This window comes from Microcaecilia unicolor, chromosome 3 (genome assembly GCF_901765095.1).
Source record: "Microcaecilia unicolor chromosome 3, aMicUni1.1, whole genome shotgun sequence".
Classification (NCBI taxonomy): Eukaryota; Metazoa; Chordata; class Amphibia; order Gymnophiona; family Siphonopidae; genus Microcaecilia; species Microcaecilia unicolor.
The window spans coordinates 170,298,000-170,322,633 of NC_044033.1; the positions used below are offsets into that span (position 1 = coordinate 170,298,000).

Here is a 24,634-nt window from a genome sequence, read left to right on the forward strand (position 1 = left end):
GCTGGTACTTTCTCTGTCCCTCTTGACCTCATGATCTAAGTCTTATACATGGAGCTGCAGAGGGAATTGAACGTAGTTCTCATCCCAATACACTAACTTCATATGCTTAATTAGTGTAGGATTCACTGTGCATTTGAAGGCAATTTATTTTGGTATCAAATGCTTTGTTATAATCAATCCACACAGAGGTTTCTGTTTTTCTTGCAGCTGGTCATAGTAGCTCCTCTTTTGTAGAGCTTCTGTTCTACTTGCCATAATATAGAATCCATGTGATCATACAGAGGCGTATTTTCAATGCACTTAGTAACCTATGGAACTTTGTAAGTCTAAGTGCTTTGAAAACGAGCCCCTATAGTCTTATCAGCATCCATTGCAGTGAGCATCTTGTAAATTATAGATAAGCTGTTTTATGGAATCTTCCCGTGGACTCATACTTCCCAATAGTTGATATCAACCTCAAATCAGATGTATTTTAGTGCTGTTGGAATCGGGAAAACTGGGCTTCCTGCAATCTGCCTGACCTTGGTAGCCCATCTTCCCCTTTACCCAATGTAGATCTCTAGGAGTTCTGCCATGTCTGCCACTTCAGACAACCTGCGATAGGTACACCATGGTTCTGTAGCAGAATTATAAATCAAAATTTAATTCTTGGAAAACTCATGTTATTAATATAGCTGCGGTTATTCATTATGTATTGACCTGGACTGCTATGAAAAGGTTTAAAGCCCCATTAGGCCTTTTAAAATACTGCGGTTCAGTTTTTCAATGATTATGATTACTTGTTTTCATTCTTAATCTTGTTTGGTAGTATACAGTGCTTTACAGCTATATACTGTATCATAACAAGTTTCTGCTTCATGAAGTTTACAATTTAATAAAGACAAACAGAAAAAAATCACTTTTTTTTTTTTTTTAGTTACATTTGTACCCCACGCTTTCTCACTCATGGCAGGCTCAATGCGGTAGGCAATGGAGGGTTAAGTGACTTGCCCAGAGTCACAAGGAGCTGCCTGTGCCGGGAATCGAACTCAGTTCCTCAGGCCCAAAGTCCACCACCCTAACCACTAGGCCACTCCTCCAGTATGGCAGTATGTGGATAAGAGATAAAGGAGTGTCCAGGTGTTGGGGGGGGGGGGTGGAATAGTTGTAAGTTCCATTTGTACTTTGTATTTGCTGCATTATAAGTTTCTAGTTAGAAAAATATATACCACATGGTCAGGAAGATCTTTAATTAGAGGGTAATATCGGTCTTTATCAGGGAGCCATCCATTGGTTAAGTAAGGAGGCCATATGGAAGAGTGATTAGGTTTAGGCTTTATAAGTGAGCACACATGTTCAGGAAGACTATTGCAGGAATATGGTGCAGCAAATTGGAATGTGCAGGAGTTGAGATGTAGTGATGGAGGGAAGGAGCATAAATAAGAGCAGTTTGACTGCTGAGCGAAGACTGGAGAAAGGAATGCTTGAGGATATGAAAAAGAAAAGGTAATGAGGTGCTTCAGAGTGAATCACTATGGAGGCAAGAATAAAGAATTTGAATTTTATGTGTAATAAGACTGGGAGCCAATGTAGCAATTCAAAAAAGAAAGGTTATATGTTCATAGTAGCTGCAGAGAGAGATGTTTTGGTACTGAGATGTGGTTTTGTTTTTTTTTGTTTTTTTACGGAATTTCAGTTTATATAGATCAAGCAAAAATATACTTGTAAAGTAAAGGTTCTAAATAGCAACTAAAACAACAAAATTAGAAGCAATATAAGTAATAGGAAAAAAAAGAGCTAAAGTCCACAAAACAAAGGGATTCCAATATCAGCAATAAGAAAGAAAAACAACAGGAAATGTTTGCACATTGCAACAAATGAGCAATAGTGTTAGGAATCATCTGAAGGACTTTCAGAAATCACATTAGAATAAAGAATTTTAGTCAGCACCAAGCTCCAAAGAATTGTTCTGAAATCATCTGAATCCACAAATGTTGTGATCTTATACAACGAGAACTATGCACCACTGAATTAACCTGCAGTCAAACCATACACCATATATAAAACCTTCAATCGGACAGGTATCACATGGGCAAGTCTTGATCCTTTCCAATGCATAGTTTTTAGACAGGGCGGGCTAGTGGTATGGACACAGAATTTCAAAATTTAGTTCTAGTTTACCTTTTTTTTTTGTTCTTTTGCCTTTTAAAAGTACATAGGAGTGCAGTTTTCAAAGGGATCATAAAGGATGCACTTGGAATGATGCAAAATTTGTATTTAGTGTAGCTTGAGCTCTGATACCTGTTTTTGTTTGTGTGTATGTGTGGGGGGGGGGGGGGTTGCTTTCATTCACAAATTAGTGCAAGACTGGGTTCTTGGTGTAGTGAACTTTCTGTGGCACTTAGTAGTTTGTTTTAAGAACCTGCTTCATCAGTTCGTCTCCTGGGAAGATGACCTTATAAATCAGTGTGTGCAGAACTTAGTTTAGTTTATTTAAAGTTTGATACCCTGCCTCAACATAAACATGATGCACAAGTTGGATATATTGTATTTAAGGTTTAATTTATTAAGTATACTGCCTTAAATGGGCCTAGAATATGGGCCAAGAAAGTGGTTTATAAATTCTTGTCTTTTATATTACTTTAAAACACATTTTAGGATTAGATTATAGATCATTAGCATAATTGCAGAAAATAGCACTGAAAAGCTGGCAGATCCCAGTGTCCCCCTCCCCCCCCCCCTTTTAGTGACTTTTAAAGAAATTTGAGGGATAACTAAATCCTGAACCTCAGATGTCCCGCTGTTCATGTTGAAATCAACAAATGCTTCTAGGAAAAACAAGATGAACAAATTGCAGTAGTAACTAGACTTTTTTTTTTCATTTGTTTAAATGTGGAGTTCATGACTTCATCCTAAGCTATTGTACTTTCCCCTGCTCTGTTTTTTGTTTGAGAGAGGGAGAAGGGAGCGTTATCCAGGCTTGGCACTTTTTTGTTTTTGTTTTAAGAGGCATTAAAATTTTTGCAGCAAGTGAGGCCTCAGGAAGTGGGAGTGTGCTTTGCTTAGGATCTGGGATGGGGGTTGGGGAAAGGGAGTATGTAGATTAAAAAAAAAGTTAGTTATACACATGTACGATAATAAACAGAACTATATCATCTGCATGCTGCCTCCAAAGTAGCTAAAGAGCAAAGGGCTGAGAGGCAGAGGGTTTCTTGTGGTTTCCTGCTTCTCATAAGAAGTTTTAATAGGCAGTGGTAGTGTTACTCTCCAGCATCCCCTAGGCTAGCAGACAGGGGGAAACTAGCTTGGCCGTTACCATAGCGACACATATGGGCTGATGGCAAGGAGAGAGTGAGAAGTGGGGGCCGGCCGTGTCCTGTCCAGTATTTTGATGCTCTCTCTCCTCTTCTTCGTCAGGCTGGAGTGTGCTTAAGTCTTGTTTTGTCTTCTAAAGAGGTGGCACTTGACAAGTGGTCTCTGATCCAGAATCACCTCACCTGAGAGACTATTCTGAATGGAATACAGCTGAAACACCTTTCCTCTATCAGCACCCCTAAACTGCATTCCCATCCCCTCAGTGAACCACCAGGATATGGCCATATGGCTTCTTCTTTGCGCATGCATAATTGAGACCAAACACTGAGCATGAGGCCCAGGAGAAAGCAGTTCAGACTTGCAGGTCTTTTAGTGAGGTGAGCTGAAGAGAATCCTGGGGCATCTAGTGAAGCAAAGAGAACATGCCAACATCATGGGACCTGGCTAACGGAACCGATTTTATTGGATTCATCGATGCCGAGCTCTAGCCCATAAAGACGTGGGCAAAGTGGGCCATTACAATGCTGCAGTATAAACTTCTAGAGGATTACAGCGCAAGGGAAATGCATTCACCGGGTTTTCCAGAAACTTTAAGGTTGTAGCTGGAAGAGAGATTCTTTTTCTAAAGGGTATCGGGCATTGGCTGGCAATTCTTTTTGGCAGGAAGATGTAGGCTTCAAGGGACATTTAACAATGATTGGCATCAACTTCAGCTTGCAGGAGATGCTGAGAAAGTTTGAGCAGGTATGCAACCAAGGCAGTTTCATCAAGAATATAAGTTGGCTTTTTGTTGTAGGGGAATTGTCAATTTTTGTACTATCTGATTGTTCTGACAGGTTATTTTTTAATATATTCTTCTTCACCTACCTTACTGCTTCCTTTCATGGCTAGGGCACTGTACACTGCAGAATTATTTAGCAGTGCTCATGCATGAGTGAAGTGTATTTTCTAGGATTTGTCTTCCTTACAATTAATTTCACTTGGTCATTTAGCATTTGGTCAGTTACCTAGAGGGTGTGACATTTTGGTTAAACTATCCTGTTGAAACTAGCAGCTAGGAATACTTGTGGGAAACAGGGTGAATCTCCTGTCACTCTTTCTTTCTGTCATCTGTCTTTTCAGTGTCACCGAGTCTTACAGTGTTTGGGATGCCCAGAAATCCCACTTTTTGCCCTGGATGCTGTTAGAGAATCCCACTTACTTATCAAAGCCATTTAGTTGACTTTATGGGGGTGAGTGGATATGTGTGCAGTATTTGATGTTATAAAAGTTTGATGCTTATGGGGTTATGCGGGGCGAGAGAGAGAGAGATGCATAAGGTATAGAACTTTCAGAACATTCCTAGAAAGATGGAGTTCTGGTTTCATTCTCTTCCCTGCATGCATGACTTCCCACCTACTGCCAGCCTGGGCATGGACTGTAAGCAGGAAAAGCAGAAAATAAACAAGGTCATCTCTTCAGTTTATGACAACACTAAAAAGCTGTGAAGAGCATATTTCTTGCAGAGTTTCTGCTGTCAGCATAGCTAATGGAATTATGGTGTGAAGCCTATATATTTTTATTTTTAAGCAATATGTTTGGATTTTAGGGAAAAAGTTGGCAAAGAGGTTTTATGGAGGATTTCTTTCTGATCTGTAATTTATTTCAAGGGAAAATATTTTGTCATCACATGTGTGTGTTATCACATAGCAGTTTTTTTCAGAGTAGAGAGCATGGGGTTGGTTAATAGTTAGATGCTATGGATAATATAAGATACAAGGTTTTATTCAAAGCTTTCATTAATTACTTTCCATAGTCAATTAAAAATTGTTCAACATTGGCAGCTGGCAACAACAGGGAGAGAGTTTATCAAGAGGGATTCTGTCCATTTTGTGTTGAATTTAATACTTAGGTGGCATGTGCTATATGAATTATTCACCATCCCTAGCCCCCCATGAGAGCAAGTAATTGTAGGCAATAGCAAGGCTTTTGTATTGTAATTGTTACCATTAGGTTTAAAAGCTTGGGTCAGACACAGGAGGTTAATAAGCCTTACCCTTCTTGGTGCCTCAGCCTCCAGGCCTTTTACTGCCCTGGATAGAATATAGCTCTGGTGTACTTTGCTAGTGTCTGTGTGTTTCATGCTTCTCCCCACCCCCATCCCCTTTGAGTGTGGCAGTGAAAGATGCCTGTTTTGGGGTTTAATTCATTAATGCAGAATTCTAGCAGTTTTGCTTTTTGAGAAATCCAAAATCTTTGTGGACTATGATTACAAAAAAAAAAAAAAAGAATGTTATACATAGGACCACATAGGTCCTTTCCAGGCCTTGTCATGAAAGATACTGATGCAGCATATTCAGGGTATTTAATATTATTTATTTATTATATAATGAACACAACACCGCAGTCACGATATATAAACCTTTCCTTACCAAATTACAGAAATTCAGTTCATTACCCTCCCACCTCCGTGATGTTTGTTTTTTATATATTCACAACCTGCCTAGGGGTAATTTGGAATCATTTATCTTTATTTAAATACAAGATCTGGCAAGTCATCAACCTGGTTTCAACCTTCCACGTTGATTGTGTTCATGGCCAAATCGATTTTGGCTGGGCTCTGGTCAGCACACATTTAAAGAATGGTACTGGGGTTTCAGAGGTGAGCTGCACTGTCCTTGTGGGTTTAACTAGCCAATGAAACGCATCATCAATACATGTCCACTTACACGTCTGCCTTGTAGGTCTTGAGGCTTTGCATACTGCATCAGAACCTGATTGGCTTAGTTAGTGGTAAGCACATGCTATGAATACATCTAGTCTATTTCAGCTCACTATCAGTTTATTTCCAGCTTTAGCATTTTTAAACTGCTGCCAGGTTTTCCCCACGGTCTAGTTTAAAGACTGCTCTATCTCCTTTTTAAATGTTGGTGGCAGTACCTTGGATCCACCCTGGTTGTAGGAAGGACCCATCCTTTCAGAATAGGCTCCTAGTTCCTAACAATTCTAAATTCCTTTTCTTTCGCCATTGTCTCATTCACACAATGAGACTCCAGAGCTTTGCCTGTCTCTGTGATCTTGTATGCTGAATATTGAGCATTTTTGAGAATGCTACCCTGCAGGCTCTGACTTTCAAGTTTCTAGCTAAAAACACAAATTTAGTTTCTAGGACCTCTCTCCTATAGCGCACCCAGCTTCTACAAGTTAAAATCTGGTCGCAGCCCACCAGTCTTCAAATTAGGGGATCTGAGAGGATCTTCTCTCTCTGCAGTGGTTCCACCCTCCCCACCTCACTACAGACATGGTCCTAGGTGTCTGATAACTTCTTCCTCTCTTGATCGGTGCCGGTAGCAGTAGTGACACTGCAGTGATTACAGCAAGCTGCCTTTGAGTCTTGGCCTTCTCTGAGATGCTGTGATGTGTTCCACCTCCTCTGATGCAACTTCCTGTTCCGCAGGGATGGAACACATCATGGCATCACAGAGAAGGCTGAGACTCTAAGGCAGCCTGCTGTAATCACTGCAGTGTCACTACTGCTACCGGCAGTGATCAAGCAAGTGAGAAGGATTGTCTGATTTTGGGGAGGGAGGGAGGGAAAGAGAGCATTGCTGGAGCTGCATTGAATGGGAGGGGAGAGGAGAGATGATAGACCTGCGGCATGGAGAGAAAGAGAGGTGCTCTGCTAGACCAGGGAAGAGTGAGAAGGGATGGGATGGGCAGATAGACAAGAACAGGTGCCAGGCCCAGGAGGGGAAGGGGAGTTATACTTGTGGACCAGCTGGGAGAAGGGAGGGAGATAGAAAGAGACTGGACTTGAGAGAGGGGAAGAGTGGAGAAGAGCCATTGGAATCCAGGAGGGAGAGAAACAGGACTATGAATTGCTGGTGGGAATTGAGGGGGTTTTGCTATAGTGATGTCCCACCCTCATATCCTTCTCTAACAGGGTACCTAACATAAGAGGATTCAATTTGCACAGGCATCATATTAAACATCACATTGTCAACCAAGATATCAACTCAATGGGACAGCAGTTTACAAAACCAGCACACTGTGTCAATGATCTTATAGTGAGAATACTTAAAGGAAATTTTAAGACAATCCAGGAATGCAAGACCTTTGAAGTCAAAATGATGGAATTTTTGACACCCACCAGACAGGACTTAACAAAGATCTAGGTTTTCTATCCCATTATAAAGCATTAAATTGTACTGCCATCCATCCTTCTAATGCACTCCATCCTCTTCATGTGAGATTGTCATTGGAATGCTTTTATGTTTCACTCATACATTCTGATATTTGTCATCATTTTCTCATTTCTGCTCTGAAGAAGAAGGCATTGCCTTCGAAAGTTAATCAAAAATGTTAGTCCAATAAAAAAGGTATTATTATTTTCTTTTCTCTGTTTTATTTCTATTTATTACTTAACATAGAGAGTAAACAGGTGCTTATTTCAAGCCTATTGTAGTAAATAGAAGTAGGTGTCTGCTTTACAGAATACTAACACACGTGGCAGAAAATATACTTGATATTTAAGATGTGGTAACTTAAACTGACCCTATGCTGGTATAAATGTTCACACCTAGATGTTAGCCAGAATATACATAAATTATAGAATACTTTAATTTATGTGAATATTTGCATGTTTTGTCCAATCTCCACCCATGCAAACGTCTACTAGGAAAGTTCACATCATCAAAACATGGTGCATACTTTTCTGCTAGTCAGTGTTCTGTAAGAGGTGATTTATGTGCATTCCTGCCACCAAAAACTAGGTGGTCCCTTATAGAATGTGTGCTGAGTTGAACACCCACAATTGTTTAAAAAAATGGCTTCTGTAAATAAATGTAATAAATAAATACATTTGTAAGAAGGAAATGCTAAGGGTTTTATTAAGGAGGATAGGAAAGGGAAGGTTTTGAATTATGATTTAAGTTGTGAATTGCTTTATTTGCATTTAACACGAAGGCAGTATATAAAAACTTGTATGTATAAATAAATGTAGTAATCAACTCTAGCTATATATTGTGGCTCAGTCCTTGCAAAAGTCTAACTTCTGATTAAACTAAGTTGTTTCAAGACTAGTTACAATGCAGAGCATTCAGTAATGTAGATGGAACTATTACAGCTCCAATTGTTATTAATTTTGTTTAAATGAAATAAATGAGAGACCACTCCGAGATCTTAAGCTGTAATGAAGCTAGTTGCTTTTCTGTTCAGCTTTGAGAAATTGGATGTAATAATGGCTAATGGTGATTATGTAGCATTCCAGATTCTAGTTTAATTGCTTTTTTTATTATGCAGTCCTGGCAGGGGTAAAGTTATGTTCAGTTTCACCCAAAGGGGGGGTATGTGTGTGCTTCATTCAAAACCTTTCTGTGCTTCAATCCTTTCTTAGTATATGTTTCTCAGATGCAGCTGGTAAATCAAATGTTAATTACCTTTTCTTAAATCATAATTGTAAAACTGTGTTTGAACAATGTAAAGGAGAATTATGCCTTTCACTTTCACAATATGGACTAGACTCTGTATACTAACATGCATTAATCATTTGACATGAGTTAATGCACATTAAAGTTTGTTAATTTGAGTTAAGTACATAAAGGATGATTTTAGAAAGAAGGTACAAATTGCCATTGAGATTTCCAGGTAGTGGAATTAGAAAAGGTAAAGAGAAGGGTGACGAAAATGATAAAGGAGATGGGACAACTTCCCTATGAGGAAAGGCTAAAGCGACTAGGGCTCTTCAGCTTGGAGAGGAGATGTGATAGAGGTCTACAAAATAATAAGTGGAGTGGAGTGGAACGGGTAGACGTGAATCGCTTGCTTACTCTTTCCAAAAATACTAGGACTAGGGGGCACGCAGTGAAGCTACAAAGTAGTAAGGGCTCTGTTTACTAAGCCACGCAAACTTTTGAGCATGCGCTAAAAATTAGTACACGCGAATGATAGACACCCACAGGAATATAATGGGTGTCTCTATCAGCGCGTGCTAATTTTTCACATTTGAGAGGATTTGCCTTCAACATAGAACAACCTTAATCTTTTTAGGCAATATTATGTCCTATTATAGGGACAATACAAAAAAAACAGAAGAAACCAGTCTTCGCAGAAAACAGGTAAAAAAACAAAAATGGTAAGATGATTAAAATTGAAAGATGACCTTACAGAGGTCAATTTTAAAACAATTTTTATTTATTAAAAATTTTAAAAAAGAAGGGTGGTTAGGACTTTTCAGCCAAAATCTTCTCTCCTGCCCCCCCCCCCCCCCCCGAGGAAACAACCCACCTCAGATTCCAACTAGCCAGGTTCGAGACCCCGCTAAATAAAGACAAACTGCAGACCTCACAGCATACCCTGAAGCATAGGAGCCAGCCCTGTGGGTGCTTGAGCACCCCCAGTACTGAACAAACTCCTTGATTGTGTCCAGGGAGAGGTAATTTCCACTGGGTTGAGCACCCCAAATAATTTTAAATTGATGAAGAACAGACAGACTTTAAAATTTGACAGCACTCAATTTTTCTCATGCTTGCAGCTGCTTGCATAGTTGAATATATTTAAGAAATATCTGATTGAAAAACTTGGGGTCCCTGCAGAAGCTTAACTATATATTTAAGAAATATCTGATTGAAAAACTTGGGGTCCCTGCAGAAGCTTAACTACCTATGAATAGGTTATTTTGACTTGCCTGTAGGAAATGTGTGAAGGTGCATCTTCCCTTAAAGAGGCAGGATCAAATAACAAACAGCCTGGATATTTTTTACATTCCTGGGGGGGGGGGGGGGGGATTCCCTTGAGGATGGAGCTAACTAGGCCACCCTTCTGTTGTCTTTTGAGTTTGAATCAAATAACATTTCAGTGTTGCAACTCTTCTTGCATTTCAGGAATAGTTTGTTTACAAGTCAGAGGGTATGTTTTTTGTTTTTTTGTTCCTCCCCCCCTTCCCTTGTGCTAGTAAGCAAACACTGAACAAATGTAAATTGTTTTTACAGATGTGACAGGAGGTGATTTCCTGGGGTGATCAATTTCCCTTATAATATCCTTCTAAATGTTTGATTATTTGAATGTACAATGTGTTTTCTATAGTACTAAATGGTTACGAAATTTTCTTATCAGGCTTTCTAAGCAGGCCATGACGGTGACTGAATTCCAACCCTGTTTTTGTTCGTATTCTATCTCTGCAATTATTTTAATCTTCTTAATCCCTTAGTTTTTCTTACTTCTTTCTCTTGTTTTTGATATCATCTTACCCTCATTTCTGTTGTATCTCCCTACTGACAGAGGCCTTGTTAAGTGGTAAGCAAAGGTTTACAAATATAGTTCGTATGTTTTTGGTGATACCATTTATGTTTTTTTTTTTTTTCTGTACCGGTTTCTTATAAGTTATATTCCCAACATTATTCTAATTTAATGAAGAGACTGTAGAATTTCTGATGATTCCTGACAAGTCTGTTATAAGAAGAAAAAAATTCAAGGAAAACCTCCATAAGTCACACACTGGCCTCAATGATTGCTTGTTTGTAGCTAATTGTAGCATTCACACTATGCTGACCACTCAGATACTGTGCTGGAACGCAATATCCATGTAAGGGTATTTAACATGTCCTTAACTGGTCAGAATCTTCAAGGTGATGCAGTTCATTAAAAAAAAAAACCCTATACTGGATATTAAAATGTATCAGTACAATTTACTCAAATATTGAACGTTTTTGCAACTCACTATGGGCCATAATTAATAAGACATGGATAAAATATCATAAAATAGTCTTTATAGGAAATTTGAACTGAAATGAACTATCTGTATTTTTGGAAGAAAGTTAAACTTAGTTGTTTGCTGCTTTTTAATTTGTCTTAACTGAATGTTTTATGTGATATGTACCTTACAGGCTATAATTTTATAACAAGGTGCCTAGGTTTAAAGGGCTTTGAAGGTGCTTGTTGTGGCACAGTTTTATCAAGTTACGAGGGGCATTTTCAAAAGAATGTCCCAGTCAGAATTGGGACGTCTTGCTCATACCATCCAAAAAACCTATCCATCTCACACATTTATGACCAGAAAAAATGTAGGGATTTCATGTTTGAAAATACGTGAGAAGGATGGTCTTGCACTGAAAACATTCAAAACGAACAGCCGTCTTCCAAAATAAAACATCCAAAGTATGAATGTCAAATAAGCAAGCACAAAAATGTCTCCCTAGCATCATTTGTAAAAAGAAATGGACACACAGATGACACTGCAGACCAGAGGGATAGCCTAGTGGTCAAAACAGTGGAATTTAAACAATGAGATCCAGGGACAAATCCCACCTTAATTCCTTTATATGTTTTTATGAACCCGCCAGGTACAGATAAAAATCTACTGTACCTAAAGGTACACCACTACAATAGCCATCATGCTTGCAGGTGAATTATAAATTCAGTAGAGTTGGTATTTCTGTTTTCCAGAATGGCTCACTTATTTGTTCTAACTCTAGAAACTCACGCAAAAGATGTTCAACATAATGTGGTTATTGAAAAGAATAAAACCATTCCTCCTCCAAAAAACGTTCCGCAATCTGGTACAATCCACAGTACTCACCCACGCTGACTACTGCAACAGTATCTTCATTGGTTGCAAAGCCAAAATCCTAAAAAAACTCCAGACTGCCCAAAACATGGCAGCCAGACTCATTTTTGGTAAATCACGGTTCGAAAGTGCAACACCTCTCCGGAAAAAACTCCACTGGCTACCCATCAAGGAACGAATAAACTTCAAAGTCCACACACTGATCCACAAGATCCTCCATGGAGAATCTCCAAGCTACATGACCAATCTAATCGACTTCCAGCCAGGAACAGGTCCAAATCTTCTCGAACATATCTCAACCTTCACCTGCCTAATTGCAAAGGTCTCAAATACAAAACCTACTATGCATCCAACTTCTCCGTTATAGGCAGCCAACTTTGGAACGCCATTCCAAGATTCATCCAAACAACAAATGAACATCTATGCTTCCGAAAGCTGCTGAAAACATACCTCTTCAAACAAGCCTATCCAAACGACCCAACTTAATTTGCGACCCTCATCCACACCACTAAAATTAAACATGACTCAACCCTCCCCCCAACATCTCTTCCTTTTGTCCTTCCTTTATACAACTGCATTACCTTTGTGATACTGTACTGTTTACCCATACATTATATTACCTTTATGATACTTTGTACCCATACATTGTGTTATCTATGTGATACTTGTACCCATACATTGTAAGCCGCACTGAACCTGCTATCGAGCGGGAAAGAGCAGGGTATAAATGCCATAAATAAATAAATAAATAAATAATACCTTATGTATTAAGAGTAAAATCTTACATTTAATCCAAAACTCAGTGGGCAACCAATGATGGTAAATATTTCTCCTGCCGGATTCTGTGCCAAAAAAATAAAAAGTTTGCTTAAAAAATTCAAAATTCTGTGTACAAAGTTTGCAAATTCTATGCACAAAGTTTGCAAATTATGCAAAATTCTATGCACAATATTTGCAAATTCTTTAACAATTATGTGCACAAAATTTGCTAATTCTCTGCATAAAATTTGCTAATTATGCGTCATAACCTTTTGCAGCCCTCTCCCTTCCACTAGCATTCCCTTTTTTTGTTGCCCCCCTTCCTCCTACCCGCTGCATCCCTTTTTGTTTATAGCTCGCTTCCATTCACAGCATCTCTTTTGATTTTTTTTTTTTACAGCCACCCACTGCAATTCCTCCTTTTTTTTTTACAGCCCCTCCTTCTCTCTCTCCATCCAGCCACCCCCGTACTCACCTGAGGAAGGAAGAGTAGGAGCTGCAGCGGAAGTACCTCTTTGGGGCAGGAAACAACCCCATTCTTTGCTATCTCACTGCTGCTGCTGTCTTTTTGAAAATGGCCACCAAGGCTTGAAGCGGTAGTCTCATGAGATAACTGCTTGAAATCTCAGTGGCCATTTTGAAAAAGCACAGCCTAACAAGAGAGCAGCGGTAGCGGGGCAGGAAAGAGTGGGGTTCTTTCCCTCAAGGAGTCCACTAGACCACCAGGGCATGCTCAGGTAGTCCGGGCGAAGAGTTGAGCAAGCATGTGTGTGTGTGTGGGGGGGGGGGGGGGGGTCAGCTGAGCTGTCGGAAAGTCGAGCAGGCCGGGGGGGGGGGAGGGGTCAGCTGAGTATGTGGAGAGTCGGTTGGCCAGGGGTCCCTCCATTACTGTGGCCCCACAGATTCTGCACAGAAATGTTGAATTCTGCGTGACTGGGAAATTCTGCACAAATTCTGCGCTTTGCAGTTGCGCAGAATTCTGGCATGAGTAAAATATGAAATGGAGTAACATGATCCATATTCTCCAAATTCCCCTAACAGCCTAATTTGTATATTCTGCATAGTCTACGGTATCTTTACATTGCTATGAGAAAGAGCAATCAAAACTGCATTGGCATAATCAAGCTGGGACATAAACAATGCGTGCGTGCGTGCATTAAAAGCACAAAACATTTTTCATCAATATACTCCCAAATTGCCTACAGTTTACGCAGCATCATGAAGTCATGTTTAACCTTCATATTTACTTGTACTGAAAAATCCAAACGATAATCATGGCAAACATCAAGGTACTTAAATGAGTCCACAATCAACACATCTGTCCCCAACAATTGCACAATAGTCTCTTCCTCTTTCTAAGATTTTCATATATTCATTGATTCTTTCCTCCCCCCCCCCCCCCCCCCCCCATCTTCTGTAAAGCTACTTTGCTGTAAGTGTGGTTGGCCATGTTACCTTCCTTGTTCATTTATATAATTTGGGAATGCTTGAATGCTCACTGATTAAAGCAAAAGTGCACTGAGAAACCTGAAACTGGAGAGAGAGAGAGAGAGAGTAGTTCAAGGGTGGTAAGTTGTCTTTATAAAGGAAGCTTTTATTTTCGAAAGAGTTTCTGTAATGATCGTTACTGATTAGACCCAGGGAGACTTGGACTGTATTACTTAATGCTTTTAGAAATCTAAATTTTTCTATTTATACAGTTCTGCACAGATGCTAGATTAGAAGGCACTGGCTGTCACAGTGAAGCCCTTACACCTTGTCTTCATATTTCTTAAGTCTCTGTGTTTTTAAATACCATTTTTGTTTCATGGAAATAATTGCTCACATCTTAAGACAGGCCTTTACAAATCTTCTTGGGATTTAGGAGCCAGCCCGAAAATTTAGGAGCCAGCGGCTTGGACCTCTCTAAACTTCATTTCTCTTGTCACCATTGTCTCCATTGACATGAGGAGTTTAAGGAGGGGGAATTCTAAGGCTCATGTGAGCTCCTTCAGGGCCTGATTTGCCTGTTTTTGGCTTTCTTGTCATATGGAAAAAGTAAGCTTAATAAATCAGGCCCTTAATGCATTACTGAATGTTACTGGATCTTCTCTCCCCACCTGGTCATCACCCACTCCAGTTCATTCTCTTCACCCAGTGCCAATTCAAGGGTTTGTGGCACCCTGAGTCAACTTCTGCTTTGGTACACCCCTTTGACTCACCTTAGGGCAGCACTACCTTCTATCTTCTTTGCCCCCTTGTCCAGCCTCGCCTGTCCCTCAATTGGTATGAACCACACAGATATTGGGACTTAATGGTGGCTCAAGGCAATGTACTACTTGAGGCTGACACCCTTTCCTCCATCAAGGCACCCAAAATTGTGGGGTAGAGGGAGCCTTCTCAGAGCTCCAATCAGGGAGCAGAGGGTCAGTTTTCAAAAGGCACTTGACCTTCAGCATAGCACAATATGTCCAAATACCTTTGTGTAACCATTTTCAGCAAAAGTACATGTGTAGTGTTTATCTTTCTGCCCTCTCCCAGGTATAAAGGTACTAGTTACCTGTAACCTGGAATGTCCAGGACTCCAGGGATTATGGTCCTAACGCCACCAGGCGGAGAGACAGAAAGACACAGAAGGCTTTAGTAATATGAGAATAATCAGTAATTGTTGATTACACTTACCAAGCAGGACTACAATTAGAATACGTAATATAATTAATTAATTCTCATATGAGATAGCAACCGGGACACAAACGTGACCTCTGACATTAGCTCTCTGATTGCCTCTGTCCAGGATTCTCCTTTTATACCCTTTTCTCTCATAGGCTAATATTGGAAGTACAAAGTCTGCATATTCTAGCATATTCTAGTAAATTCTGTCTTACAGAAGCAAAGTTCTTCATAACATATTTGCTTATGATAAGTAAGGTCAGTAAGGTTATCCGAGCAATATGGCAACATTTTACTCACCCCAATACCAAAAGACACCAACAAAGGCACAAACAATCTCAGCAATTACCGCCCAGTGGCATCTATCCCACTAGTAGTAAAAATGATGGAGAGCCTGGTGACTAAACAGCTCACGGAATATTTGGACAAGTTCTCAATACTACATTATTCACAATCAGGATTCCGCTCCCACCATAGTACCGAAACGGTACTAGTTACCCTCTTGGCCAAATTCAAGCAGGAGCTAGCCATAGGTAAAAGTATACTCCTCCTCCAGTTCGACATGTCGAGTGCATTCGACATGGTAAACCACAACATACTTCTAAGGCTACTTAACCACTTTGGGATCGAAGGAAACGTACTTAATTGGATTAAAGGTTTTTTAACCACCAGAACTTATCAAGTAAAATCAAAGTAAAACATATCACCACCGTGGAAAGCAGTATGTGGAGTACCTCAAGGATCACCACTATCACCAATATTCTTCAACATGATGATAATTCCATTGGCACAATTCTTATGTAATTGAGGACTTAACCCGTTCATTTACGCAGATGATGTTACTATCTACATCCCCTTCAGACATGAAAGAAATAGCCAATAAAATCAACGATGGCCTGAACATCATGGACTCCTGGGCAAATTCATTCCAACTGAAACTGAACACTGAAAAAACACACTGCCTCATCCTTACCTCTCAACATAACAAATATAAACCCACGACATTAACTACCCCAGGTCACAACCTCCCTACATCAGACAGTTTGAAAATACTCGGTGTCACACTCGACCACAACCTAACTCTCGAGAGCCAAGTAAACTGTGTAATAAAGAAAATGTTCCATGCAATGTGGAAGCTTAAACGACTAAAACCCTTCTTCCCAAGGGAAACCTTTAGTTACCTAATACAGTCAATGGTCCTAAGCCATGCAGACTACTGCAACGGAATCTACGTGAGATGCATGGAACAACTAATAAAAAAAATCCAGACCACCCAAAATACAGCAGTCAGATTGATATTCGGCAAGACACGCTTTGACAGTGCCAAACCTCTTTAAGAAAAACTGCACTGACTCCCAGTCAAGGAGTGGTCATCTTCAAAATTTGCACTCTGGTCCACAAAATCATATATGGTGTAGTCCCAGGATACATGATAGACCTCATAGATCTACCTACAAGAAACAGAGTCGGTTCTGCTAGATCATATCTAAATCTACACTACCCAAATTGCAAAGGCTTGAAATACAAAACAAAGTACGCATCCGGCTTCTAGTGCACAACTATGGAATGGCCTCCCAAAAGCTGTGAAAACAATCCATGACCACTTTAGCTTCCGGAAATCACTGAAGACCATCCTGTTCCAAAAGGCATACCCTACTGACCCAACTTAAATGCCTGAATCCAGCAACACAATGAAACCAAAGCCTGTAATGAACACTATATAACTCTTCTTCTCTACGATTCTCCTAATGTATCTGTAACACGTGATCTTCTTTGATAATAACATCACTTTGTATCTGTTTTTCATTGAAGGCGACTAACACCTCACGATACTATGTAAGCCACATTGAGCCTGCAAATAGGTGGGAAAATGTGGGGTACAAATGTAACAAATAAATAAGTATCCTACTTTGCAAAAACCATCTTCCCAGCAACCAAAGTTGTGTCTCTTACATTATCTGCTTTTCATGGTCAGCAGCAAATTTCCCCTTACATTACTATATTCATGTACAGTATTCTCCTACTACACACATCTCTGTTATGACTCCATATCTGCCTGTCTCTCCAACAGAAGGGCAAGCTGACATGAGATTCACATTCTGTGTAATTCTTATTATTTAGCTTCTCAGTGACTCTTAACCTGTTCATAGCCTGTTCACAGAGGCCTAGCTTTGCTCATAATTCTCAGTTACTGTTGTAAAGTTATTTTGTGGTTCCTGACCTGCATGTCCCATATGAACAGTAGTTTCATATATCAGAAAAATGGTGCCACCCTGGAACTTCCCTTTTTTGTCCCAAGTACACATATAAACTACATGTATAGACATTGATATTCTGCACCTAAACATATAGCTTTTACGTTTGGTCTGGACGTAATAAAGCCAGGTATATCCTGAAGCATCTTGGCCTAATGTACTTTCAACAGCATGAAGTACATGTTCAGTACCACAAAAAATACAGCTACGCTACACATTTTTCCTCTGTCTCCCCGTGTTCACATTTGCCTCTCTCTATCTCCCAATTCACACCTCCCACAGGTCTACCATCTGCACTTTCTCTCCTGATCTTTCCGCATATCCAGCATTTTCACTTTCTCCCCATTTTGAGCATCTGCACTCTCTCCTCATCTCTCTCCATGTCCTACATCTGCGCCCATTCCCCATATCCATCAGCTGCACTCTCTCCCCATATCCTTCTCAGAGCTCTAGCCAGGGAGCAGAGGGTCAATTTTCATTCAGCATAGCATGAAATGTGCAATTACTTTTGGGTAACCATTATCAGCTGCACCGTCTTCCCATATTGAGCACCTGCAACTTCTCCTCATCTCTCTCCATGTCCTACATCTTTACCCACTCCCCATATCCAGCAAATGCACTCTTTCCCCATAAGAACATAAGTATTGCCATACTGGGACAGACCAAAGGTCCATCAAGCACAGCATCCTGTTTTAACAGTGACCAATCCAGGTTACAAGTAACTGGCAAGATCCCAAAACAGTACAATACATTTTATGCTGCTTATCCTAGAAATAAGCAGTGGATTTTCCCCAAGTCCATTTTAATAATGGCTTCTGGACTTTTTATTTAGGAAGTTATCCAAAAACTTTTTCATATCCTGCTAAGCTAACTGCTTTTACTGCATTCTCTGGCAATGAATTTGTATTTAATTACACATTGAGTGAATATTTTCTCCGATTCGTTTTAAATTTACTACTTTGTAGCTTCATTGCATGCCTCCTAGTTGGCAGTGTTAATTTGCAATCTTTTGTTTGCTTTTTCTTTAAAGATACCTGCAGGCTTATTTTCGAAAGAGAAGGGCGCCCATCTTCTGACACAAATCGGGAGATGGGTGTCCTTCTCTCAGGGTCGCCCAAATTGGCATAATCTAAAGTAGTTGATTTTGGGCATCCTCAACTGCTTCCCATCGCAGGGACGACCAAAGTTCACAGGGGCGTGTCAGCACCTTAGCAAAGGCGGGACTGGGGCGTGATTAAGAGATGGTTGTCCTCGGCCGATAATGGAAAAAAGAAGGGCGTTCCTTACGAGCACTTGGCCGACTTTACATGGCCCATTTTGTCTTGCGACCAAGCCATGAAAAGGTGCCCGAACTGACCAGATGACCACCAGAGGGTATTGGGGATGACCTCCCCTTACTCCCCCAGTGGTCACCAACCCTCTCCCACCCTAAAAAAAAAAAAACTTAATTTTTTTTTTTTTTGCCAGCCTCTATGCCAGCCTCAAATGTCATACCCAGCTCCATGACAGCAGTATGCAAGTCCCTGGAGCAGTTTTAGTGGGTGCAGTGCACTTCAGGCAGGTGGACCCAGGCCCCCCCTACCTGTTACACTTGTGGTGGTAAATGTGAGCCCTCCAAAACCCACCCGAAACCCACTATACCCACATGTAGGTGCCCCCCTTCACTCCTTAGGGCTATGGTAGTGGTGTACAGTTGTGGGGAGTGGGTTTTGGGATGCTCAGTACCCAAGGTAAGGGAGCTGTGCACCTGGGAGCAATTTGTGAAGTCCACTGCAGTGCCCCCTAGGGTGCCCGGTTGGTGTCCTGGAATGTCAGGGGGACCAGTGCACTACAAATTCTGGCTCCTCCCACGACCAAAGGGCTTGGATTTGGTTGTTTCTGACCATCTCTAAGGTTGACCATCTCAACATTTAGATCGACCATCTTTAAGGGCGACCTAAATGTTGAGATTTGGGCGTCCCCGACCATATCGAAATGAAAGATGGATGCCCATCTTGTTTCGATAATACGGGTTTCCCCGCCCCTTTGCTTGGCCGTCCTGCGAGGACGCCCCTCATGAAAACTTGGGTGCCTCATTCGATTATGCCTCTCCTGGTCTACTATGGTCTCTATTGCACCCTCACTATCGGGATACCCTATCTTCCCTATTTTGGTGATATCTTTGAAAGATACCTGATCGAACTGTGCGCTCACGAGTGCTGGCCTTCCCCCAGGTTCTAGTTTAAAAGCTGCACTCTCTCCCCATATCCAGCAGCTGTACCCTCTCCTCATGTCTAGCCTATGTCCAACACCTGAACCCTCTACCCATGTCCTGCCTATTTATTACTACTACTAGTTTTCATTGCTATAGCGCTACTAGACTAACGCAGCGCTGTACACTAGACATGAAGAGACAGTCCTTGCTCAACAGAGCTTACAGTCTAATTAGGACAGACAGGACAAATAAGGGATAAGGGAATTACTAAGGTGGGAATGATAAAACATGGGTACTGTACAAGTGAGTAAGGGTTAGGAGTTAAAAGCAGCATCAAAAAGGTGGGCTTTTAGCCTAGATTTGAAGCTGGCTAGAGATAGAGCATTTGCACTCTCCTCTCCCCATGCCTGGCCCATGTCTAACATCAGCTGCCACCTCTCTCAGCCTCTGGGATCACATCCATCCCCTCCGTCACTTCCAGGGCTACCTCCTTTCACGCTCTCGCATCTCCCCAAGTCTACCACTGCTCAATGAAGAATGAAAGAGTAAGAGCTGGCACATTCAGACTCCGGTGTGCTTCTAAGATCCTTTCGGTCCTACTACCTCTGACGCATCTCTGACTTATGCATTCAGAGAGGGCAGGGTCGACAAGGTATTGGAAGTGTGCTGGAGACTGAAAGGCCCCGTGCTTGCCGGTTTGCCATTCTATGAACAGTAGTAGACTTCCAATGATTCATGGTACAGGGACAGCCATGAAAGAGGCGGGAGCAGAGACCACCGTGAGAGTTCTGCACCAGTAAAAAAAAAAAAAATCCCAGGTATCGGGGACAATTTTTGTTCGCCATCGCAACCTTGTCTCTGGGATTTGTCGAGCCCTGTCGTAAGGTTTAAGGTCTGTAGAGTGTATCTCTTTCACACACACATGAGAATGGCAGTGCTGTTAGACAGATTCATTTAGCTGTTGGTCTCATGATAAAGGGAAAGGGGATGGGATTTGATATACTGTCTTTCTGTGATTACAATCAAAGCAGTTTACATATAAGGGACTTATTTTGTACCTGGGGCAATGGAGGGTTAAGTGTCTTTCCCAGCGTCACAAGGAGCTGCAGTGGGAATTGAACCTGGTTCCCCTAGTTCTCAGGCCTCTGCACTAACCATTAGGCTATTCCTCCTCCTTTTTGAAAAAAAGCATAGCACCCCAAGAATTAGCTTTATGACTTTGTGGCTAAGATAGCAAGCAAGCTCTGAGCTACAAGCTGAAGATGGTCCACTCATAGGCTTTGGATCAAGACTGAAAACCTGTACAGTGTGTGGGTAGCTAATATCTTCCAAATAATCATGACAAAACTGGAATGAGCTAATTTAAATTTGTAACATTGCCCTCTATGAATGAGTTAGATATCCGCCAATACAGTAATATAAGACTTTGCATGGGTATCAGTTTCCTTCTGCTCCCTTGGAAGCACAACTTTGGTCTGGAACCATGAACTTTCTTTTGCAACAGCCTGAGGTTGTTTCCTTTATTTTGTACACCCCCTCCCAAGAACATGCCTAGTCCACTCATTATATCAACAGTCCTGGGGGGGGGGGGGGAGTAAGGACGGTGCACCATGGTTTACACTGTAATTCTGCAGTCATAAGTCCTAAATCCACCAATTGTCACCTTGAATGATAACTCACCAGCTTGTCCTGGGATGCTGAAGATTCAGCTCAAAGATGAAACTGGGGGGGGGGGGGGGTGAAGAGCAGCCTAGGGTCCAATATTTAGCTGACGATGATTAGCGTTCTTTTGACTGCCACCAGCATTAAACCCGTAAATTCAATGCTGGGCCACATCCAGGCATCAGCATCAAATTTCTGGCTAACGCCTAACCGGTTAAGTGCATAAAGATAGGACTGACATTTATGTAGTTCTATTTATGTGGTTAACCTGTACAGTTAAATGCTGAGTATCATCACTTAACCAGCTACGTGATGACTCTGCTCCCGGAACGCCCCAAAATAGCTCGTTTTCAGTTTGGCGCTAACCAGTTATTTTCAGCAACACAGACCGGTTAAATGACGCTGAAAATTAACAGCCCCAAACAGGTTATTTAACCAGCCGTTTCTGGCTGGTTAAATCGCTTAATCGACCCCCTAGTGCTTAGAACAATGAGCTGAGATCCAGGATTCAGATTCTGCTTCTCTCACTGACATTAGGCAGGTCACTTAAACCTCTATTACCTGAGGTACAAAACTTAGATTTAACTCTTTTGGACAGGGAAATACCTACTGTACCTGTATTTTTATTTATTGGGATTTATTAACCGCCTTTATGAAGAGATTCACCCAAGGCAGTGGACAGCAGGTCCTGTATGTAACTCACCCTGAGCTCAGATTTGGAAAGGCAAGTGATCAAATCTAAAATCCAAGCGCACATATTGGTGCACATTCTCTTACCATCAGGTTGGTTCGGCATAGTGAGAAATTGCTACACTGATTCAAAACTGTGTTCAGGCTTTTGGTCAAGTAAATTAATTTCCTGTTTTATAGAGCAATGTTGTAGCTTCTCAGCAGCAATATTGTAGCTTCTCAGCAGCAGGGTCAGCCCTCCCGCTAAGTGACTGTTTTCTCACATGAATACCAGAACCAAGAGCAGACCCAGAATCCAAAAATACTTTATTAAAACAAACCCGACATGGTCCACATTTCACCGAATTAGGACTGCTTCAGGGGCATGAAACACTCAGTTAAAATGCTCCATCTAGATTGTATCCTTGTGCACAGTAACAAAACTGTGGCTACACTAATTTTGCAGTGAGCCATTAGTGTGCCGGCATCTTTTCAACTTTTGTCTTCCTTGCATAGAGGTCAATTTCAGCAGTGACTTTTTCAGGGAGACCACTTGCATCCGCAGTTTTGTTACTGTGCACAAGGGTACACTCTAGATGGAATATTTTAACTGAGTTTTTTGCCCCTGAAGTAGCCCTAGTTGGGCAAAATGTGGACCACGTAGGGTTTGTTTTAATAAAGTATTTTTGGACTTTGGGTCTGGTCTTGGTTCTGGTGTCTTTGTGGTTGCTGCGGACTTGAAGAACCTCTCTGATGCTGTGTGTGTTTAATCACATGGTCCCACTTTTCAGCCCCTACCGACTTATGCAAATGAGGCCCTACACAGGCCTCCCCTGCTTGTCAAATGTTTTAAGTATGTTTCTGTGACTCTTTGGCTGGTTGAAGTACTTTATAATTGCTGAGTATATGGAGTGGGAAAAGCACCCTCCTTCCCCATCTTCCATACCCCTTCCACCACCATGAAAGAATATCCTTTTAACTTGGACTCATTTAAAAGCTATTTGTTACAAAGGTCTGAAGTTCTTTTGTGATCAGTCTTTTTCCCCTTGTATTCAGGACATACAGGCGGAGATTGATGCTCATAATGACATCTTTAAGAGCATTGATGGAAACCGACAAAAGATGGTGAAAGCCCTGGGGAATTCCGACGAAACCGTTTTGCTCCAGAATCGATTGGATGACATGAACCATCGCTGGAATGACTTGAAGGCAAAGTCTGCCAATATTAGGCAAGTAATGGAAACGTAAAAATAACAGCTAGGGTATAGGGGCTAAGAAGGTTTCTGGTAAGTAAAGGGGATTTTACATATAAAAGTCTCTGATCCAAATACTGACCACGTTGCAAGAAGAGAGTAGTGCTGCCATCTGAGTAAGAGATATAAAGGAAGTATATAGCAGAAAAACTGTTATAAAAAGTAGACCGATACACATATATAAAAACAAAGAAATAATTTATTCAAACCAAGATAAAAGCAGTACCCGACGTGGCCACGTTTCGCCCTCAGGCTGCGTCAGAGGTAAAACTACAAATAAAAACATAAAAATAGTGATAACATCATCTCAAGTTATGTACAAATATATATATAAAAAGTCATAACAGCAAATGATAAAATAAAGTACAATAAATGCATTACACATTCAAAAGTAAAATGGAGGAGGAGATAAGACAAGCCACTTTCCAAACATATAAAAGTGTATAAAACGTTGGATGGATTTAAACAAATCCAATAATGTATCAATACATAACTAAAAATCAGGGGTGATCAACATACCCCTTCAAAAAAAGCCTAAAACAAAATTAAAAAGATATACATTAATCCCATCTTGATCAGCCCATGTATCACAAACTCTACATCTCACCAGTCAGCTCAATTAAAATTCTCATCATATCAACAATTGACTATATTTCATGGTGTTACTCACTGTTATAAATCTTCTACAAATAGACCACCTTGAATCCTAAAACCTTATCAGCCTTTACTATATAACATCAACAAAAGACATGGCTGCATAAATGAAACTAACTTTCAAAAGACCATAACTCATTCTATAGTAAATATACTTATACATCTGCTTTACTCCATGCTGCCATCTCCCATAACATCACATAGATTAAAGCTGACTAGTTGTCAGCAGACACTGCTCTGGATCAAAATGCAACAGCAATGCTATCTGTGCTGCGGCTTCCCTTTTTTTTTTTTTAAAAGAGAAAACACTCTATTTCTCCCTCAATCACCAAACAAGCTCATTCTTACTAGATATACTTGTACATCTACTTTACTCCATGCTACCATCTCACAAACATCACATAGATTCAAGCTAGCTACTTACTGTGCTTGTTAACAGACACTGCTCTGGATCAAAGTGCAACAGCATTACCATCTGTGCTGTGGCTTGCTATTTTAAAACCTCATATCCAGGTCAAAGGTCATTACTTACTAAAAAACGTCAAAAACTAATACCTTCACATCATTCAATTCTCAACACATACCTATTGCATAAATAGTGACAAAAAGAATAATCTATCTTAATAAACAAACTTTTAATCACTGCCAAACTGATAACATCATGACATCATAATGACAGACATCAAGATAGGTTGTCACCTTT

The 24,634-nt window shown here is 40.7% G+C and overlaps 1 protein-coding gene across 7 annotated transcripts in view; it reads left to right on the forward strand.

Annotated features, from left to right (window-relative positions):
- LOC115465822 (utrophin-like) overlaps positions 1-24,634 on the forward strand; it is a 1,296,369-nt gene that overhangs the window by 735,379 nt on the left and 536,356 nt on the right. For all 7 annotated transcript variants that reach the window (XM_030196568.1, XM_030196575.1, XM_030196573.1 and 4 more), the window contains one exon: positions 23,081-23,253. In XM_030196568.1, coding sequence (XP_030052428.1) covers positions 23,081-23,253 — 173 coding nt within the window. The remainder of the gene's footprint in view (positions 1-23,080; positions 23,254-24,634) is intronic.